This window comes from Cavia porcellus, unplaced genomic scaffold, assembly GCF_034190915.1.
Source record: "Cavia porcellus strain 051 isolate PalLab524CR breed Dunkin Hartley unplaced genomic scaffold, mCavPor4.1 scaffold_21, whole genome shotgun sequence".
Classification (NCBI taxonomy): Eukaryota; Metazoa; Chordata; class Mammalia; order Rodentia; family Caviidae; genus Cavia; species Cavia porcellus.
In genome coordinates, this window is record NW_026947504.1 from 62026401 (window position 1) to 62045188 (window position 18788).

Below are 18788 nucleotides of genomic sequence, written 5' to 3' on the forward strand. Positions count from 1 at the left end.
TGTGCTAAAATTATCATCACTAGTATTGATGCTTTTATGTTGCTTTACAGTTTATTTATATTTACATTTTGTCTTTTAGTTAGCTGTAGGCAACTAGCAATGTAGCTAGCCCAACTGTGTCTTCTACTGTTTCCCGCTCCCAAACTCAGGCTCAGCCTTGCCCTCAGGCAAATGGTTGATTCGAGGTCTTTTAAAGACTTTGTGGTTAGTAACATAAAGTAATCCTTAGGGGCACATGAGGCATTTCATTCAGAATTATCATTGTGATAAATGCAAATGGGCAGAAATTATATTTAAATCTTTTTCTCTTTCCTAATGCTCCGGTAACTTAATCTAACTTAATCTATCATGAAATAACTGTTTTTGAGTATGTGAAAGAAACACATTTCAATGTAATTTTACTCAGCGTTAGGTGCTATTAAAAGTTACTTTTTCTCCCCTGTCATCATTTATTTTCTTTTTTCTCAACTTTTTTTTAGCTTGTTGGAATTTAGATCTTGGCGGGTTAGTGATAGGATTCTATTGTTGTTTGAGGAAAAGAAGAATATTGTTAAAGCATCCTGTGTCGGAGCTGTAGCAATAAATTCATTTTCAAAAGAGCATAGTTTCTCTGTGATAGACTAAATGTCTGTGTGATCAGTTCCTCTTTCAACAGTGTTACTTTATGTCTTTATTGTATGTACACACTTTAATATTGCATATACATTCTTGGCTTCAAATACTTGTGAACACACTTATCTTTTCTAATGACTTATTTCTGACTTGGACTAATAAGTTATTTTTCATATGTGAATCCAAACTCTCATGCCAAGTTTTGGATGAAAAATTATTTGTGTCTTTGGTACAAAGCACTGATGAGCTAGGATTTAAGTCCCTGTGATTATTTTAAGCTCATCAACGCTTTTTGGCTTAGAGTGATACAAAATGGGGTTTACTATAAATAAAAGTTGGTATTCACAATTTCCTTTTCCAATGAAGAAAAAGGAAATGAAATTTTTTAAAGGCAGAGCAAATTTTATTATAATTTCTGAATTATGCCAGTGTAGTGTCTCTCACAGTTATAAGCAACTAATAATTCCCAAGAAGGTTGAAAGGGAAGAAGTAGATGACCTTTTCTGCCAATTTTCCAGTTAACTAGTAAGAAGTATGTCAGATGTCACTTAGGTTATTTTTGCAATGATTTTTCAGGTTTTAGGTGGTTTTTCAAGTCTGGAGGTGTGTGTATATGTATATGTATATGTGAGCGTAGTTTCCACCTTGATGGATAGTGCAACAGCAGTTTCCTGATGTCTACAGTTACTTTAAGGACACTGCTACTAGAAAAAGCCTGTAGAGTACTTGAAATTGTTGAGCGAGACTGTTAATATAAACAGAAATATTCTGATGGGAAACTAGGTTCCCATTTAGACAGCAATTGTTAAGTCTTTCAGTATACTCCAGTCAGCATGTTCTCATCTCAAAGTATCATGTGGAAATGTTTCCATGAAGAACATGATGCAAAGTTATGGGATCACATGACCTCTTTGATCTTAGATATGTGTCCTCCAGTCACTAATGAGGGGTCATTGTTGCAGTGTACATATGGCCCAGTGCAGCTCATCACTTACACTAAAAAGATAACTGTATCTCAAGAGTGTTTGATTTCCCAGTAATCAGCGTTAATCTCGCTAATGTACAAGTTTTTTCTGCTTTCTTCTTTACCCATAACTTACCTGTACTTATACACAAGCCATGGATATTTTGTACTCAGTATTTTTTAAACTAAATATCTGGTTTACATCTCCTGTAATAGACTCACCATTGAGAACTACAAACTAAAGTCAGGGGTACGCAGTTTCCATATCAGGCACATATGGGCGGAATCTAGCAACTGAGCAGATTAGTTAAATGATTACGTGTAAAGTCCTGTGATGGTATGGAAGCAATTCTAAATCATTCTGATTATTGTAGCTTATTTTATTTTCTTTATAAGTCCCCATGAACACAATCCCAGATATTTTCCTCAGGGTTGGCCAAGGTTCATGAAATATTCATGCGTGATTCAGCAGCTAGAACCACAGAGCCGGACTGTGGTTGTGGAACGTTCAGGAACTGTGTCTGTGCAGGGTGTGGCAGCACTGTACAGAAATTCATTGAATAAATGAAAGGTTGAGGGTTGGGGTTAGATTGTCCTTCAGTGCGACGTTAAACTGGCTTTTTACAGGCAGGTAGGAAAGAGTGGCTGTAGAGTGGTTCACCTGTAAATGTGGTTTCCTCAGTGACTTGCATTCAGAACTGTAGGCAGGGTGAGGTGCCCTCTACATCCTCTGGGGTGTTGATGCAGGGTGTTCAGATCGTGCAGCTGACTCTGGCTTCTGTGCTTGCTTCCGCATGGCCTGGAACATAAGCCGTGATGGGTTTCTGAATCCCTGAGACTCTGAGACTAGTTACGTCTTGGGGTTATGTAGCTATTTATGGCCATAGAAAAGAAGTAGCTATTTGGTTTACCAGGGAGCTTTTTCTATTCAGTTTTAAGTAAGCAGCCTTAGTCTCAGAACTCTTTAAGGACTAAGGATCTAGTTAACAGTTTTGACTTCTTTATGGGAGGAAGAACTCAAAAGTAGAAATGTGCTTTGTTTTCTGGCTGCCCAGCCCTTCACCTCCAGAAAAAAGAGCAGATTAAGGGCAGGGAGTGTTGATGGGTGGTAAATACCGTGGCAGTTAGTGGCAACTGTTGCCCGGTGCCCCTGTGTCCTTTCAGGACTGTAGGAGACCCATGCCCAGAGGGACAGGTCACTTGATGTCCCTCACTTTTTTTTTGGTGTGGAGAACCAAACTCATGACCTTGTGTTTGCCAAGCAGGCACTTACACCCCTGAGCTAACCACCCTCCCCCATGTCCCTCATTTTCTACACCAGTGAAGCACAGTTAATATCCTGAAGTCCATTCAGATGCTAAGATTGCGTTAACATAAGTGGAATTACGACTTTTTCTTTTTAATACTTTTAATATCCGTGATTTTTTTGTTTATAACAAGAGTTTCTATTTAAAATACTAACAAATTTCCTACTGTACACCTGTTGTGAGGATTTAAGAAATTATTCTTATACAGTTGATAAGAATTTTCATTATTCAAAGACATTGTATAAATTAAAGGTACTGTTTTGTTTCATTTTCATCTTTAAGAGAAATTCTTTTTGAACCTTATACCTCTTTTATCAGTAGTATGTGTTTATTCTCTTAAGCATCCTTTCCCACCTGAGTGTCTGTTGGTCACTGCTAGTCAGCAGTCTGACAGCCTTTCATATATGCATAGTTAAGAATAAGTCATTTTAGAAGCAAAATTCATAAAAAGTTACTAATTTTGGAGTTAAGCTCTAAGTCCATACAATAGGCAGTCTATTGTCATCTATTTGAAAAGGGCCTCCCAGAACCAGTTCACAGTGAGCACCAAGGAACCACCCTGTTGACTTTAAAAATTAAAATTATGTTTAAATAAATTAAATATATTCCAACTTTCTAAGTAAGACTCCTGCCTCAATAGGGATGGGCTTAGAATTTAGATTATATGGTACCCAGAACTTATATAAAACCTAGATCTGTTGTCAGATCTGTTTACATTTCTGTTGGTGTTCACAGTATTTGGGGAGACCGAGCCATTAGGCCATTGTTTAATAGTAATCTCAACTGCACTAATAACAGCAATAGCTATTTCAGTGTTCAAGCAAATCACTAACCTCCGCAGGTTGTGGTTTGGTTCTTTATAATGGGAATCAGTGTCCTCCTCTGCCTTTGAAGGTTCTGTGTGATTAACTGTGTTTTTCAAATGCCTCCAGTAATTATAAATGCTCTAAAACTGATGAAAACTTGCCTCTTCACATCTCTTTCCTTTTTTAAAGTATTTTCCAGTTTTAATTTTCAGAAAGAATCATCTTGAAATCTGTCTCATTAAGGCTAAATTTTAGAAAGCACAAGACCGGAAAGTTCCATTTCCCTAGGAATTTCTTCCGTTTGCACTGCAGTATTGTTGGGAGGACTGGAGGAAACTGCCTTTGGTCGCATGATACAGGGTTGAATTAGAAAGTAGGTCTCCAGTGGCCATAGCAGCCCACCTTCTTTACATTAACTATGGTGGCTTGGAGTTTTGCCTACCAGCCAGGCTAAGACCCCCCTTTTGTTTTCCTTTGGAGACTGTAATTTAATGTAAGCCACCACAAGCTGTGACTGTATGCCTTAACCACTGTAATTAAGCCCAGCTTCTGTGACAGCATGAAACTGTTTCCGGGATGAGAAAAATAGTTTGTGTTGCCCGCTCCCTGAGGATTGTACTCCTAAATAAGTACCTGAAAACTGCAAAGATGCTTGGATCCCCTGCTGGGGGACAGACCAGACAAGCTCTATAGGGCTCTGGGAAATGTATTCAAACGCTAGCTAGAGATAGAATGGATTGCTTTTGACATGGAAATACCATTTTTGTGAAAATCATATTTCAGTGGGTGTTTTCAGTCTTTGTCTCCCGTCTGCTTTTCTCGGATTTCACTGGCTACGTATAACATTGCAACAGAAACTCTTACTGCAATGGAAAACTTTGCTTCGTTGTTTCCCGTCCGTTGATCCTTGACCAACATCTGTCTCCCAGTGAAATCCAGTTCATGTGGAGCCCTTTTAATTCTTGGGAGAACTCTGAATCATAGAAGCTTGATTGTTCCAGATCCACTGAGAAAACATTTAAGATCTGAATAGGTATAGCATGACTCATTAATCCTAAAGAGTCTTTTGTTAAGAGGATCTCTACCTTCATAAGCAAAATTAAATGTTTTAAATCTTCTTCAGCCTGTCTGATATTGTACTATTGTGCTTGCTTGAGGGGATCAAGCTAACTTCAAAGGATATAAGAAAAACAACCATCAAGTGTGAATTGTTTTTCTGTGGCTCTCTAATCTGTATCTGCCTAGCAAGGAAGCTAAAATAAAGGGAAAATGATGCTGCAAAAATACATGTTGCATATATTTTAAATGCTTTGCCTAATTTGAAAATAAAGCTGTATTTATGAAATATATCACAAATATTTCCAATTCTTGTTTAATTTGTAAGCAAACACCACAACTTTTCTTTCTTATATCAGTTGTAATCATGTAAATGTTAAACTCCATAGTTTAAAATTCTGGTTCTGGAATTGAGTGTTTAAGAAAGCTGCTTCCTGACACAGGTCAGCTCAGAAGGCTGGACATCAAAGCTTTGCATTTAACTGAGGGTTCTGCCTTCCTGCATGGGGACTGTCAAACTGCTAACACACAAGGGCCTGGTCCATTCACCATCCCTGTATTGTGAAGGAATTTACATAATAACCCCATGTAGTGATGTACTTTAATTCTAACTATGCATCCCAGAACCCACCTGTAGGCCTTTGTTTAATACCTAATTGAAAAATATGAAATTTAATGTACCATTTGAGACATTTAAAGACATAGTCAGATAGTATTCTCTGGAGTTGATCAGTTCTAAAAAAAAAAAACCCACAAGTTAGAGGTTTATATTATCTTTCAGAAGCAGTTAATATAGAGCAGTGTAAAAGATGCATTAAGAGACTAGTGAGGATTAAACTTTGAAGTTTATGTATTTAATGACCCAAGTGAAAAGCTCTTCTATTTATGCCATTCATGGAACACATGAAACACTTGAGTATTAGAACGGTTTGAATGCTAGAATGATGTGTAACTTACAGAATAAGCTGCTCCTCAACAGTTGAAATCTTGGCACAGAATTTCCTTGTCATGTTTGCCTACAGCACCTTGGGTCTTCTGCTTTTCTTTTGTAATGGGTGAAAAGTCTTTGACGGTGGAGTGGGTTTAACCTGCTTGGACTCTAAAGGGTTACCGCTGGCCATTTGCTAGTAACCAAAAATGTGTGCTTCTTTCCAGCTGTTCTTCCGTGTATTTTTAATTGTATGCACTGTCTCTTTCTGTTCTAACGGCTGCCCTCGGAATAGGCTGACCTCTGCTCTCCGTTTGACATCCTGCAGTTGGATTTTCGTCACATTCGAAAGACTGTTGACACTCTGCTGGCACTCGGGGAGAAAGCCCCACAACCAACTTCTGCCCTCCGCGCCAGGGACCTTATAGGCTTCTGTCTTGTCCATGCTTTTTTTATAGTGCTGATCTATATCACTTACCGCTGGAATGCTCTGTCCACCTAATGTCTGCATGTGCATCCAAGCGCTCTGCTCTGGCACCCTGGTCCATTGCAGGCTCCCTGCTGCATTTGAGCCTTGCCTAGCACACTCCTCTCCCTGTCATCTCTTCAGTCCTCTCTTGAGTTTTGAAGCTGAATATTTACAAAGCAGGTTTTCCCAGAAGCACAAACTTTGTTGAATGCAGTTTATATTCTGTAATTTCTCTTTCTCACTGAAAAACAATGGCAAGTGTTGCGCATACCTCATGCTGTGTCCTCCAGTGTCAGCAGCAATGCCATACGGGTCCTCTTCTCTGCCCTGAGCAAGGAGAAGAGAGCTCCAGGACAGGCACAGATGGGATTTAGCACATGGAAACTGTACCACTTAGCGCCACTCCTTATTCAGGACTGGGCATTTGAGCTTTAAAGGTGTTACTTTGGAAAAGAGGCAAGAAAACAACATGTCCCAGTTGGATCTATGAAACTCTTAATATTACCAAATTGAAAGTACGAGCTGAAGGATGACTGCTTGCTGGCCATTTAGTTGGGTTCCTCCTGGTCTCCTCCAAAGGGATCGCTGAGGAGGACCAGGGAAGCTCACCACTGACGCGCTCCCGGAGCAAGTCCTTTGCCCTAGGCTCTCTAGTACTCTAGGCTGCCCGAGGCTGCCCTTAGTACTCTAAGGGAGGAGGGCCCTTCCTGTTAGAGTATCACCTGGAGGAATCGCTCACAGCCATTTCTGTATATTTGTGCTTCGTCCTTGTTAAAATCTACCCTGAGGCTCTAGATAAAGCACTTTCCAGAAGGGATTTCTGTTTTTGACTAATGTAATAGATCATTTTGCTTTTTGCTACATCACATAATAACTGCAGGTCCAGAATGTAATGGACTGTATTCATTTTCAAATAAAGCCATGAGTCATGGAACATTCTTGGTCCTGGGTTACTATGGCAGGAGCCAATAATAAGATTGTTCTTATTTTAGAAAAATATGTTTTCTCTAATTACTTGAAATTTCCATTTAATCTTTGATTTCCAGTGATACTAGCTAGCAAACTGCTTTATTTTTAAATTAGATTAAAATTATGCATCAACTGTCTCCACCTTTGGAGCAATGTTAGAATTTTCAATTAAAAGTAAAAAAGTTAGAATCTTACATAAGCCAAGATATCCTTGGATTTGGGGACACCTGTTTCTGATGTGAGAAGGCCCTGCTCCAGGGTCCAGGGTCAGGTCAGTCTCTGTCCTTTATTTTACATCCTGTTTACCTAATGGTGTTTCTTAGGTTGGGAGGATGATGGAGTTCATTTCTTCAGTATAAATTATTACTTTACTGAGATTCAAATGCATCTCACATATGTCTACTAAGATGATAGTCTTATTTTTCTGAACATTTTCATGAATTCAGGGAATTTGAGATTATGAAAAACACATATAAACGGAATATATTTATACAGATTCTTTGCTGCCAAATCAGATAAGACTTTACAACAAGAAGCATTCTTTCTATGATGATGTGTTATCTGAGCTTTTTCCTCCTGACTTGATGTTGAGTGGTGAAATACAGGGTATGTAGAAGTTATCTAACCTCAGCTGTATCTATATAATCCACATATGTATAGTATTGAATTGCCTTTGGTGCTATCTTGTACTCGTCAATCTGTAACAATAAAATCCCTTTGTACAATGTCTGATGAGCAGCCTGAGCCATAAGTTGCTTAATAAACATATTTTGGAATCATTATTCCAAGTTTTATTGGCCCCTTAATATATTTATTCACTGCACTGAGGTAGCCCTCAGCAATTCCACCCAGCTCCACCATGCATAGAAGCTTGCCTTTAATGGTTACCAGTGTTTGGGTTTTTCCTCTTCTTTATAAGTGGAAATGTAGAAAAAGAGTAAACGTAACAGTGTTGCCGCCAGAAAAAAAATACTATAAATAAAAACGGAATTGAAAACCACATAAGACTAGATTTAATTTTCAGGGTTGAAATGACATAGTTCTCTGCTCACATTTGTATTTTAATTCCTGCATGTGCAGGACACTTTGGGCACACTTTCATTTTTCATGTCACTAATTTGTCTGTAGTCTGCTGTGCTGCATTTCTTGGGATTTGCTGAATGCTATCTTTCCATTAAGTAGTACAGTAGCAGAACAAATAACAGCCCATCAGGCAAAACTTTGAGTGAACTGCTCTTCTCATTGCCAAGCCATTAATTTCTATTCAGAATATTAAGTCTCTCTGAAGTGGTTCTTCAAGGTGCCACCACCAACCAGTTCATGTGCCAACGCTTGCAGCTTGACGAGGGACGCTTACTGAGGGACACTTGCTGATCTACACAGAGGCTGGGAGTTGACCAAGAATTCAGTTATGTGACTTATATACATACAAAATCTTCATCTTCTCACAAGAAACACCGTTGTGTTAGTCCTTCTTTCTAATACGTGGTATAGAGAGAGAACTGTTGATTGACACTTTCTTTTTGACATAGCTATCTGTGTTCTCTTTCTCCACTTCCTCCAACTGATGACAACTCTCCATTCAGTGTCAGGAACTTATTTCGTGATAACAAACTTATTTCTACTAGTTCTTTTGTATTGTGAACCTCAGGTTCCTATGTACTTCGTTTTGGTTGGGGAAGGACTCCCAAAGTCAGACAGCAGAGTCAACTTTTAAGAGTAGCTAAGTAAAGGCAGTTAATATCTTGATGCTATCTGTTTGTTTAAACAATTAGTTAATAAATCTCTGAAGCCCACATCAGTGTCAGCGTGAGTCATACCAGGATGAAGGGTGTTTCACTCGTGGGGAAAAATGGAGATGACAGATTAAAATCTTAGGAACCTAGATTGGTAAAGCAGTTATGGGTTAGGTAAACATTTTTTGTTTTGTTTAGATTTTCAAGGGTTTTTTTTTTCTAGTACAAAGGATTGGACTAGAGCTCTGTACATGCTCTAGCATTATACTATAGCTCTAACCCATGATAAATATTCTAGTATGGTTCTTTTTTTAGGAGATTTGGTTTTAAAAAATAGGCTTCAGACTTTAGTTTTCAATAAACAACTGATTTATTATACAGAAAGTATATGTGCTTTATTCTTTTTTTTAAAAAACTGTTAGGGTTCATTTCCTTGGTTCTTTACAGCAACTTTGTTCACTCTAGTGTTTAATTCCTCAGATGTTGAGTGAGCACTCTGCACAAGGTCCCAGCAGAGGCCATGGGGATTGACAAATATGACTGCGGCCCGGGCCTTGTCCTCAGAAAGCTTATAGTCTGTACCAGGGTTCAGCAAGCTTTTTCTGGAAAGGAGCAGATAGTAAGTATTTTAGGCTTTTCAGGCCATACGCATTCGGTTATGACTACTCAGCTTTACCTGTGTAGCTGCAGCCATAGACAATATGTAAACTGAAGGGTTTGGCTGTGTGCCTGTAAAATTGTTAACAAAGACAGGCTGTGCTTTGGATTAGCCAGCAGGTCATACATCATGCACCTCTCATCTGTTAGATACATAGAAAAATTCAGCCCGTAAGGACCTGAGGTGAGTCAGGTACGGCATTCTGCACAACACTCAGAAGGGCGATGTCGCCTTGATGGGGGGGTGTGGGGACCAGGCAGGCTCCTGTGATGGTGATGTGTACATTAAAACTTAGAGAGTGTGTGGAAGAGCCAGGTAAAAGGCAGGGGGAAAGGAGGAGAACAGTGAAGGTGTAGCTGTGAGCAGAGAACATATTCTGGGGAAAGCAAAAACTACAGATTGGTCTGGCTACAAGGTAGGGGGAGGAGTGCCAAAAAAGTCATCTCTGTCTGTAAGGGATCGACATGATTTCCATTTTACCTTGGAAGAAGCTGACCATTATTGGCTGAGACAGAGCTTAAAGCTCTCCTACATTAAAATAATGCATGAACAGTTTTACAGCTCAAATAATTTAGTCCCCAAATTTTACATTTAAGAAATAGACTGAAGAAAAGGAAATACAGTGGCGTGACGACCTTAGTTTATAGAAACTGGCCTGGAAGTACGCTGTGGTTCTTCAGGAGCTTAAGAAATGCAGGGAGAGGAGTGTCAGGTACCGATGGCTCCCTCAGTGTGCTGTCTGCGGGATGAGATGTCTGTCCTCGCCACAAAGAGAGGCTAAAGGAACAATGTGGCAGAGCTTGCTACTATTGCTTTGTTGACTTGAAGGTTCTCTAGTCTCTCCTGATGTGGCGGATGGAGTTTGTCATCAAAGAACTTCGAGGCTTGAGAGAGCTCTTCCGTGTGGTAACTACAGCTTGAACCTTCTCACTGGTGGCTTAGAGAGTTTATAGGAAGCAGGACTCTTGGGAGAAGAGCGCTGGCTGTAAGAGTCAGGACTTCCTGCTGTGATGCGTTACCAAGGTGACTTGAAACCTCTGTTTGGTTTTCTCATCTGTAAAGTGGAAATCTTAGTGTCAGCTTTGCAGGACCCTCAGAAGTGTCCAGTCCACATCAGTAGCACTGAGGCCAGGCACAGAGGAGATCACCCTGAAGCCTTTCACAGCATTTAGTGCTTCGTTGCTTGCTTGCCTGTTCTAACCCTGTGGTAGCTCAGAAGAGGAGTGAAAAGGGGTTGGAACCTGACTGATTCCACCCCTGGAGAAATAGCACAGGGCATTTGCTCTTCAAAGGGAATCAGAAGTGTTATTTTTATGCAGGATGTTACTTTGCTTTATGCAGACTGTACTCTGCTTTAAAAACAGCAAAAGAAATACTCTGCTCTGTGCTTTAACACCCTACACACACACATGCCAGTGGAAGCCAGCGTATATACCAGGTGCCCCTTGCCACATTCTCAACAAAACCACCAGGCTCCTGTAAGAGTGCAGTTTAAGTCCGTGTCAAGTCAGTGCCCACAGACAGCTATCTGTGCTTTAAGTCTGTTACGTACAACAAATCTTCTGGAGGGGCCGCCTCACCAGCCTAACCTCTCTTTGGTGCCACTCATTGTCTTAGTGTAATTCTGCAGCAGTTCGCTCCCCAGTCCAACCTCTGGGCTCACTTCAGAGAGACACAGACGGGAGAGACTGGTATGTCGGGAAGTGCTCTGAGCTGCTCCTCGGTCCCCTCACTCCCCAGCCCTGCAGATGTCCCTGTTCATCCTTCCATCCTGAAGCCGGGTCTTCGCAGCCTTTCAACAGAAAAGTCCGAAGTCCACATTTTTAAAATAAGGTTGCTGTTCTTTTATGCTACTTAAGTACCTCTGCAGAGGATTCCCTTTGAGGGATCTGAATGGAAAGAGAAAGGCAGGGACACCTCTGTGTTCCTTTTATTTACATATAATCCCCCAACTTACAGTGGTTCAATTAAATAATTTCCTTCAGCCTTAAGATGGTACAAGTTTTTCACTTTCAGTACATTATTCAATAAGTTTTATGAGCTATTCAGCACTTTATTTTAAAATAAGATTTGTGTTAGGTGATTTTACCAAAGGCTACCGTAAGAATTCTTACAGTGGTTAAGGTGGGCTGGCCAACTATGATGTGCACTGGACTAGGTGTATTTTTGGCTTAAAGGAGTTTATCAACATGCGACCCAGCATAAGCTGAGGAGCGTCTGTGCTCCTCCTGGACAGCGGGAGAGGGGGAAAGGAAGGAACATCTTATACCTCTGCTCCTCCTCTAGAAGAACAGAGACCAGGAAGATGAGTACTCGGTGGGACAACACGGGCCTTGGAGAGGGTGACCATAACCTGAGAAGTGTCCAGACGCCTTGCTGGCAACAGGCCCTTCCCATTCCTGCCCCAGTCTTTTGTCTCATGACAGCTGGCTGCAGAAGCAGTGAGACCAGGCCAGTCCCTGACTGGAGGACCCAGGTATTCTCTGTGCCATCAACTGTGCTCAACAGGGATTGGGCTCTGTGGAAATATTACTACTAGAATTTAGGCACATTGTAGACTAAACATAAGTAAACACTGAGTTTGAGAAGCAAAATGTGTTTTCCATTGCTTTCTGGAAATACTTCATTTTAAAATTTCTGTTCATGTTCCTTTCCCAGTGTCTGATTGGTCTCTTAATGTTTTGTTGAGTTTGTGTGTCATAGAAAGCCCTTTGTAATTTGATGCAGATACTTTCATAGTTTGTTATTTATCCTTTCATTTTGGGTTTTTGGACACATGGTCTTTTCCTTTGTGATTTATTTTTTATATTTCCTCTTTTTTACTCAGAAAATTCTCTATCCACTTGGCTGGAAAAATACTAAATATTCATCATGATTGGGAGGAATGTTTGGGGTTTTTTTTATAACTATTTAATTGATTTTCAGTTGATTGTAACCTACAGTATGAAGACTTGTTTTCACTAAATGATACCTATACTTAGTAGCCATTTATAATTTCCTACCAACCTAAATATTGACTTGGGTACCACAAAACCCATAACAGTGAGGGACACATGTCTCTGCCCCTATGCAACCAACCTTAGCAAAGATATGACAGCTCCGGGTGATTTCTCAAGCCTGTGGCAGGTAGTGGCAGGAAACGATGGACACTCACTGTGCCACAAAGAAGAGTCACCATCTGTCCCAACCTGATTCAATGTTCCTGGCTCACAGCTCAGATAAAACTTCCACCCTTTCTCATGTTGATATTTGGCCACTAAATTGACAAGCAGCATATCCTGATAAGCCACTAATAAGATCATCCTATTTTGATACACAGTAACTGCATGATATCTTGCTTTAAACTGTGCTTAGAAGAATTAGTTGTCTTGCGTTGACAGGTGGCTATTTCTTAAGGCTTGGGGTCCAAATCTGAGATCCTCAGCATTTAACACAAGTTAGGAACAGCTTGGGACAGGAGGATGGTGAGAGCATGCAGGGCCCCCTGACATTGTGAGACAGTGCTAAAAGGATTGAGATGCCAGGCGTGCCTGTGAAGAGCTCCAGAAGCCCAGAATGCCTGTGTTTGTGCTGCTTTGTGCAGAGTCTGGCACTGAAGCAGCCTCAGGAGGGCCCTGTGGAAGGAGGCAGGCTGGTAGACAGCTGGACTTGATGTCGATCTCACTGAAACCCTCCTGAAAGCAGTGCCATTCAGCCTTAAATAAAAAGGAATTCCTGCCACTTGTCACACTGTGCATGAACCTAGTGGATGTTATCTGATCTAAAAGAAGGCAGGTAAAGAGAAATATTACCTCATCTTCATATGGTGAACCTAAAATGGCTGGTATCTTAGAAGATGAGAGTAGAAAGGAGGATCTAGGGGCTGTGGAGCAGGGGTTGAGGTGTAAAAGGATACAGAGTTTAGTTAGAAAGAACAGGCTCCGAAGATCCCTTGTATAAAGTGATAGTTATGGTCAGTGTATGCTGGGCCAAGGGTATAGCTCAGCGATAGAGCACTTGCCTAGCATGCTCAAGGCCTGGGTTCAGTATCCCTCAGCACTGCAAGAAGAAAAAAAATGTATGTAAGGTAATATATTCATTTAGCTATTCCACCATATATATTTATATTAAAGCATCATTTACCATAAATACGTACAATTTGTATTTGTCAATTTGAAAAGAAAACAGTGACCACTGAGCTAGAGAGAGCACATCATCATCAAGTAGCTAGGAGGGAACATAAACGATGGGGCCTTTTCCTGGCCAAGGAAGTACACCTTGGAAGGAGATTTCATTGTGTGATGCAGACAAGGGCCAAGTAACAAATATGTCAATTACTTCATCATGTTATTTCTGTGGACAGCTTTGTGGAGCATGAAAGGCGCTACACACTAGAAGTGACTCACACTGATTATTTCTGAGTAGTATATGCTCAGTATTTCCCAAGAGCAAAAGAGCCCAACATGAGAAAGTAGTAAGACATTGGTGTCTTTGACAGTTTTTTAAAAGAGGCTTGAAACAGGCTGTCAAAGCTGTGGTTAAAGTGATTTATGTTTAAGCCGTTCCTAAACTGTGAAGAAAGGGTATCAGCCCCCAACATGCCCGCAGTCCAGAGACCACAGGACATAAATTATATCAAGGGTTTATGGTCAATGGATGGTGTGTGGTCTTCAGAAATGATTGAGTTCCTTTCATGAGAAGCTATCTGCAATGTTTTGGTTTTCTGTTGGCAGTGTTATAGGACTAGAAGATACTATATACGTGGTATATGGTTTCAAGTGACCTGTGTAGGATTGTGATTTAGTGTAAATATTTCTTAAATATTTAATTTATTGCACATTTCAGGAAGTCAGGGAATTTCTTGGAACCACCATCACATATGCAGAAACAGAGAAGTCTATGCAGGGGGTTGACCACAAGGGAAAGAGGATCTCCCCAAGTGATCAATCAGGCACCCAGAAGCACACAGTTTAGTTCTGTTGATGATGTAGGAGGGTCACACAAGCAGAGTGACCATTTAAAAACTGATGTTTTCTTCTTCTTTTTAGGAAAAACTATGTCTACCCCATCACATCCTTGAAGAAAAAGGCCTGGTCAAAGTGGGTATTACCGTCCAAGCATTACTTGATGTCACTGTCACAAAGACTCTGTTCACATGAGAACGAGACTCCTCTGGTCAGCTCAGACTCTTCTCCCATCAGGGATGCTGGACTCTGCTCCTGGGACCTGTTCCACCTTCTCCCCCACTGGTTGCCTGTCAGTTCCCCCGTTCTATTGCATGGCTGAGGTTTCCAGTCTGAGGGAGGACCTTCTACCTTTCAGAGCTGACCTCCAGCTTAAAGGCGTGACAGGTATTTCCCTGGGAGCCAGTGAGGAGCTGGTGGAGAGCTAAGCAGCACATCATTGCCTTTTCAACCTCCATCATCCCTTCCACGCTCACCGACTGCCATTAGCAAAATGCCAAGCACAACTGTTTTGCAGCAAGATGCATCTGTTTATTAGAACCAAACTCATTGTGGATTTAGTGGGGGAGGGGGTACAATCAGGTTTTTCACCACCAAATTTTTCAAGAAGTTTCTTGAGACCATTGCCTTTTAAAAACTATTTTCGACATACAAAATATTTATATAAATATTATTTATTAGTGAGTTGTTATTCATCCTTTGGATGCAAATTGTAAATTAGGAAACTATTTTATTACTGCTTTTTTGTGGTTAAACACTTTATTTTATTATAAATATTGAGTTATTTTCTATCCTCTTTGCTGTGCAGTAGTTCTGGGTCTCAGTAATCATGTTTCCTGGTGTATATGATTCAGAAAAAAAAAAAAAGAACAGGTGCTTCTGTGACAAAGAACTGCTTTCTGGGGCGGCATTATTCACACTTTGGTTGGTGGAACATCGGTCTTATTTATATTTCTGCATTCCATCCAGTGTCCTACATTCCAGCAGCCCTGTTGGCCTCCAGTGTAATGAACTGACTTGAAGTCAAGAAAGCACCCCAAAGTTATTTGTACATAGAGGTGATGGGAAAAAAGAAATTAAACTTGAAGATAAAATGTGAACAGTTATTTTTTGGATTCATACTTCTTTTGCTATGCACAAAACATTCATATTTTAACACAAAGAAGTAATAAGTGTTAGCATTGTGTGTCTTGAAGTATAATTTTGCACTGTAACTTGGATAACTAAAGAGAATCTAGCACCAAAGGTAGATAATGAGAAAATGGTATAGGAAAGTGGAGATGATTAAAAGCTTATTTTCAAACCAAAAATATTTTTAAAGGAAGCTTCAACTGAGTGATCAAAAATTATTTCATGCACATAGGACCTGGAGGAGGAAATCAGCGCTTCTTACAACTGCCAGTTTTAAAAAGAAGAAATGATTCTGGGATGTAGGTGCACTTGTTCTATTATAAGTCAGTTGAGTTTTCAGAGTACTTGGTAAAATCCTGCAAGGCTCCCAGTCTCGTTGTGAAACCTCAGAGCGAGTGGGTCATCAGCTGGGGGCAGCTCCGTGCACCAGCGGGCCATGCAGGTTCAGTAAGTGGAAGGGATGAGGCTGAGCAGGGAGGCAAGTGACAGACAGAAGGCAGGGACAGAGAGGAGCCAGGGAGGAAAGGAGCCTTCTTCCATAGTCAGAGTCACAGAAAGTGTCACATCACAGGACAGCCTCTGTCAGGCAGGTTCACATGTGTGTACTCACGTTGCAATTATGCTGAGCCCAAAATTAGTCTTCAAAGTCCTGCGAATGTTGACCGCACTTTCATCTCTGAAAAGCCATTACAAGTTTCTAGAACAGCAGTAGGCACAATTTGCAAATGTAAAAGTGAGTCTGGAAGACATCAGGAGAACTTGCGTAGATGACAGACCTTCGTCAAGGGGCGCCAGGACTGCCTCGGCTTAGGAAGACGGGGGCTCCAGAGTGTGGACATTTAGATTGGCAGCTAACATTTATTTCCTATCAAATGTACTGTGCACTTTAGCCTAACTTAAAAATATATTATAATATTTCCTGTACTGCACAAATACCTGTGTTGTCAAATAACATAATGATGCAAAGGTGAAAGGCTTTTTGGACAAAGAGCATACACAATTTAAACAACATCCAAAGGTTGATTATGTAAACAGGAATTTAGGCTGCTGCACCTCCACGGGATTCCGAGTGCAGTGTCCTGAAATATTTTTTTACATGTATATGTGGCAACATGAAGCTCTGTAATCATTGTGTTCAGAGATTCTTTTTCCAAAATTGAAATATTTCTTTTGATACTAATTTTCAGTATTTTCTGGAAGTTGGCTGTATAAAACAAATAGCTTCAGTATTTTGTAAAATGGCTTTTTTTCTTTTAAATGCAATTCTTGTATGGCTAATATGTCTTCAAGATCCTTGTACACTGTGTATATGTGCAATAAAATGTGCATGGCCAGCTGACAGTACCATAAAAAGAGTGTGTACAGTGCAGAATCTGACCTTTTATTATTTAATAGCCATTAAAACTTTGACTTTGTATAAACCAGCTTCTGATTGACTTACCCATGTGGTATGAAGGTAGATGCTTCACACCCAGGCACACACACACACACACACACACACACACACACCACCACCACCACCACCACCACCACCATAAGGAGTCGTTGAAACATTATAGTGATTGTTTTGTGAATATGTATATGTTATAAATAATTTGTGTATCTATGTATATAAAACCTGTACAGAGAATATGTGTAACTATCAGAATTAATGCAAATATATAGTACAGTAGCTCCCCTTTTCCAAGGGCTCATTTTTCATTATTTCAGTTACTCATCCAAAAACATTAATATTTGTCGTCATTCTTTGGAGAGAGAGACCATATTCACATAACTGTCATCATAGTATATTGATGGCATTGTTCTATTTTATTGTTTATTGTCAGTCTCTTCTTGTACCTAATTTATAAATAAAACTTCTCATACATGTGTGTATATATATATATATAGGAAAAACTATATACAGAGTTCTGGATAAGGGAGGATCTTGTGTGTGTGTGTGTAGATGAAATATTTATCACATATTATTTCAGGTTAATTTTTTTTTCCAAAACTAAAACTTACTGGAAGCCACTGAACATACAGTAGAAGTAAACTCACCGTCATGAGACTGAGGTGGGAACTAGTATCATGGACTGATCAAGCCTGCACCCTCCCGAATGAGTGGACAGCAAAGGTTTAAATAAATGAGACAAGTGGTATGATTTTAGGACTCCAAGGATCAAAACTCTAGCAGAATTCAAGGTTTTGGGGGCTAAGACAAAAACCTTCTCTAGGTGGCCCATATTTATTTGGTTTTCAAACAAAGGGAAGTAATACTAAGAAAAATCATGGAAACTGAGCAGGGACTTGGGAGTCAGTTCAAAGACTTCCCTAAATAGTAAATTATGCTAATTGAGGACAACTATCCTATCTCCAGTTTGACATTTATGGCAGTATTGAGACAGCAGGAATGAGAAACCTGCAGTCCCTGTCTACCTGGTTAATTGGGGTTGGAGCCAGGTGTCCTCAGCTGTGGGTTTATCTTCTCTTATGAGGCCTCACAGGCCTCTATAGGCCTCATCAAGGACCAGTGATTCATAAAGATCCACTTACTGTGAATCCACTGCTCATCTCCAGACAAGTTTTAGGCCTGGAGTAGACTCACAAGTAAACATAGAAAAGCCAATTATTTAATTTTAAATCACACTCAGTCACTTCGTAATGGTCTCCATCAGATGGCGGTGTGAATTCAGAGCTCATATTTGCTGAGGATGCCTGAGTTCCTTGATCCAAAGTATAAAAACCAAAGGATTAGATCCTCCCTGCCTCCTGTGGTCAAATGGCTGCCAAGATAATAGGTTGGCTAGATCTGGGGTGGTGATGTTTCTGCTACATAACCACTGACCTTTGCTACGAGAGCAGTTGTGAGAAGTTAGTGGTTAACACATGGCCTCCATCAATTGCTCATCCCACGTAAAACAGACATAGGACCACCAGCCCATGTGACATTAGGTACAGTGTCTGATCCTCTGCATTTAAGATCTATCTCTACCAAATCTATCCATGGGCCCTGATGATCTGATTTGAGATACTTCTCTGCCAAACTCCGTAATCTTACTGGTTCCTACATACATTTCAGAAGTCCTGTGCTCCTATCCACACACCCTATCCATTATGCCTGGGTTGGCCAGGGGGGAATGTGTTCCACAACGGGAGGGAAGGTGGCAGGCGGGCGCGTGGTGGGGAGCCCCACAGGCAGGCATTCATCTGGCCATCCAGCTCTTGAG

At 40.4% G+C, this 18788-nt stretch overlaps 1 protein-coding gene across 4 annotated transcripts in view; it reads left to right on the forward strand.

The window, feature by feature from the left end:
* The window catches only part of Lrch1 (leucine rich repeats and calponin homology domain containing 1), a 179561-nt gene extending 162115 nt beyond the window's left edge, over nt 1–17446 (forward strand). For 2 of the 4 annotated variants that reach the window (XM_063232773.1, XM_063232775.1), the window contains one exon: nt 5969–7893. In XM_063232773.1, the coding sequence (XP_063088843.1) occupies nt 5969–6175 (207 nt within the window). In that variant the 3' untranslated portion in view covers nt 6176–7893. Of the gene's footprint in view, nt 1–5968; nt 7894–14532 lie in introns of those variants that run through there. The other 2 variants (XM_063232774.1, XM_063232776.1) reach the window with 1 other exon arrangement.
* Nucleotides 17447–18788: the final 1342 nt, after the last annotated feature.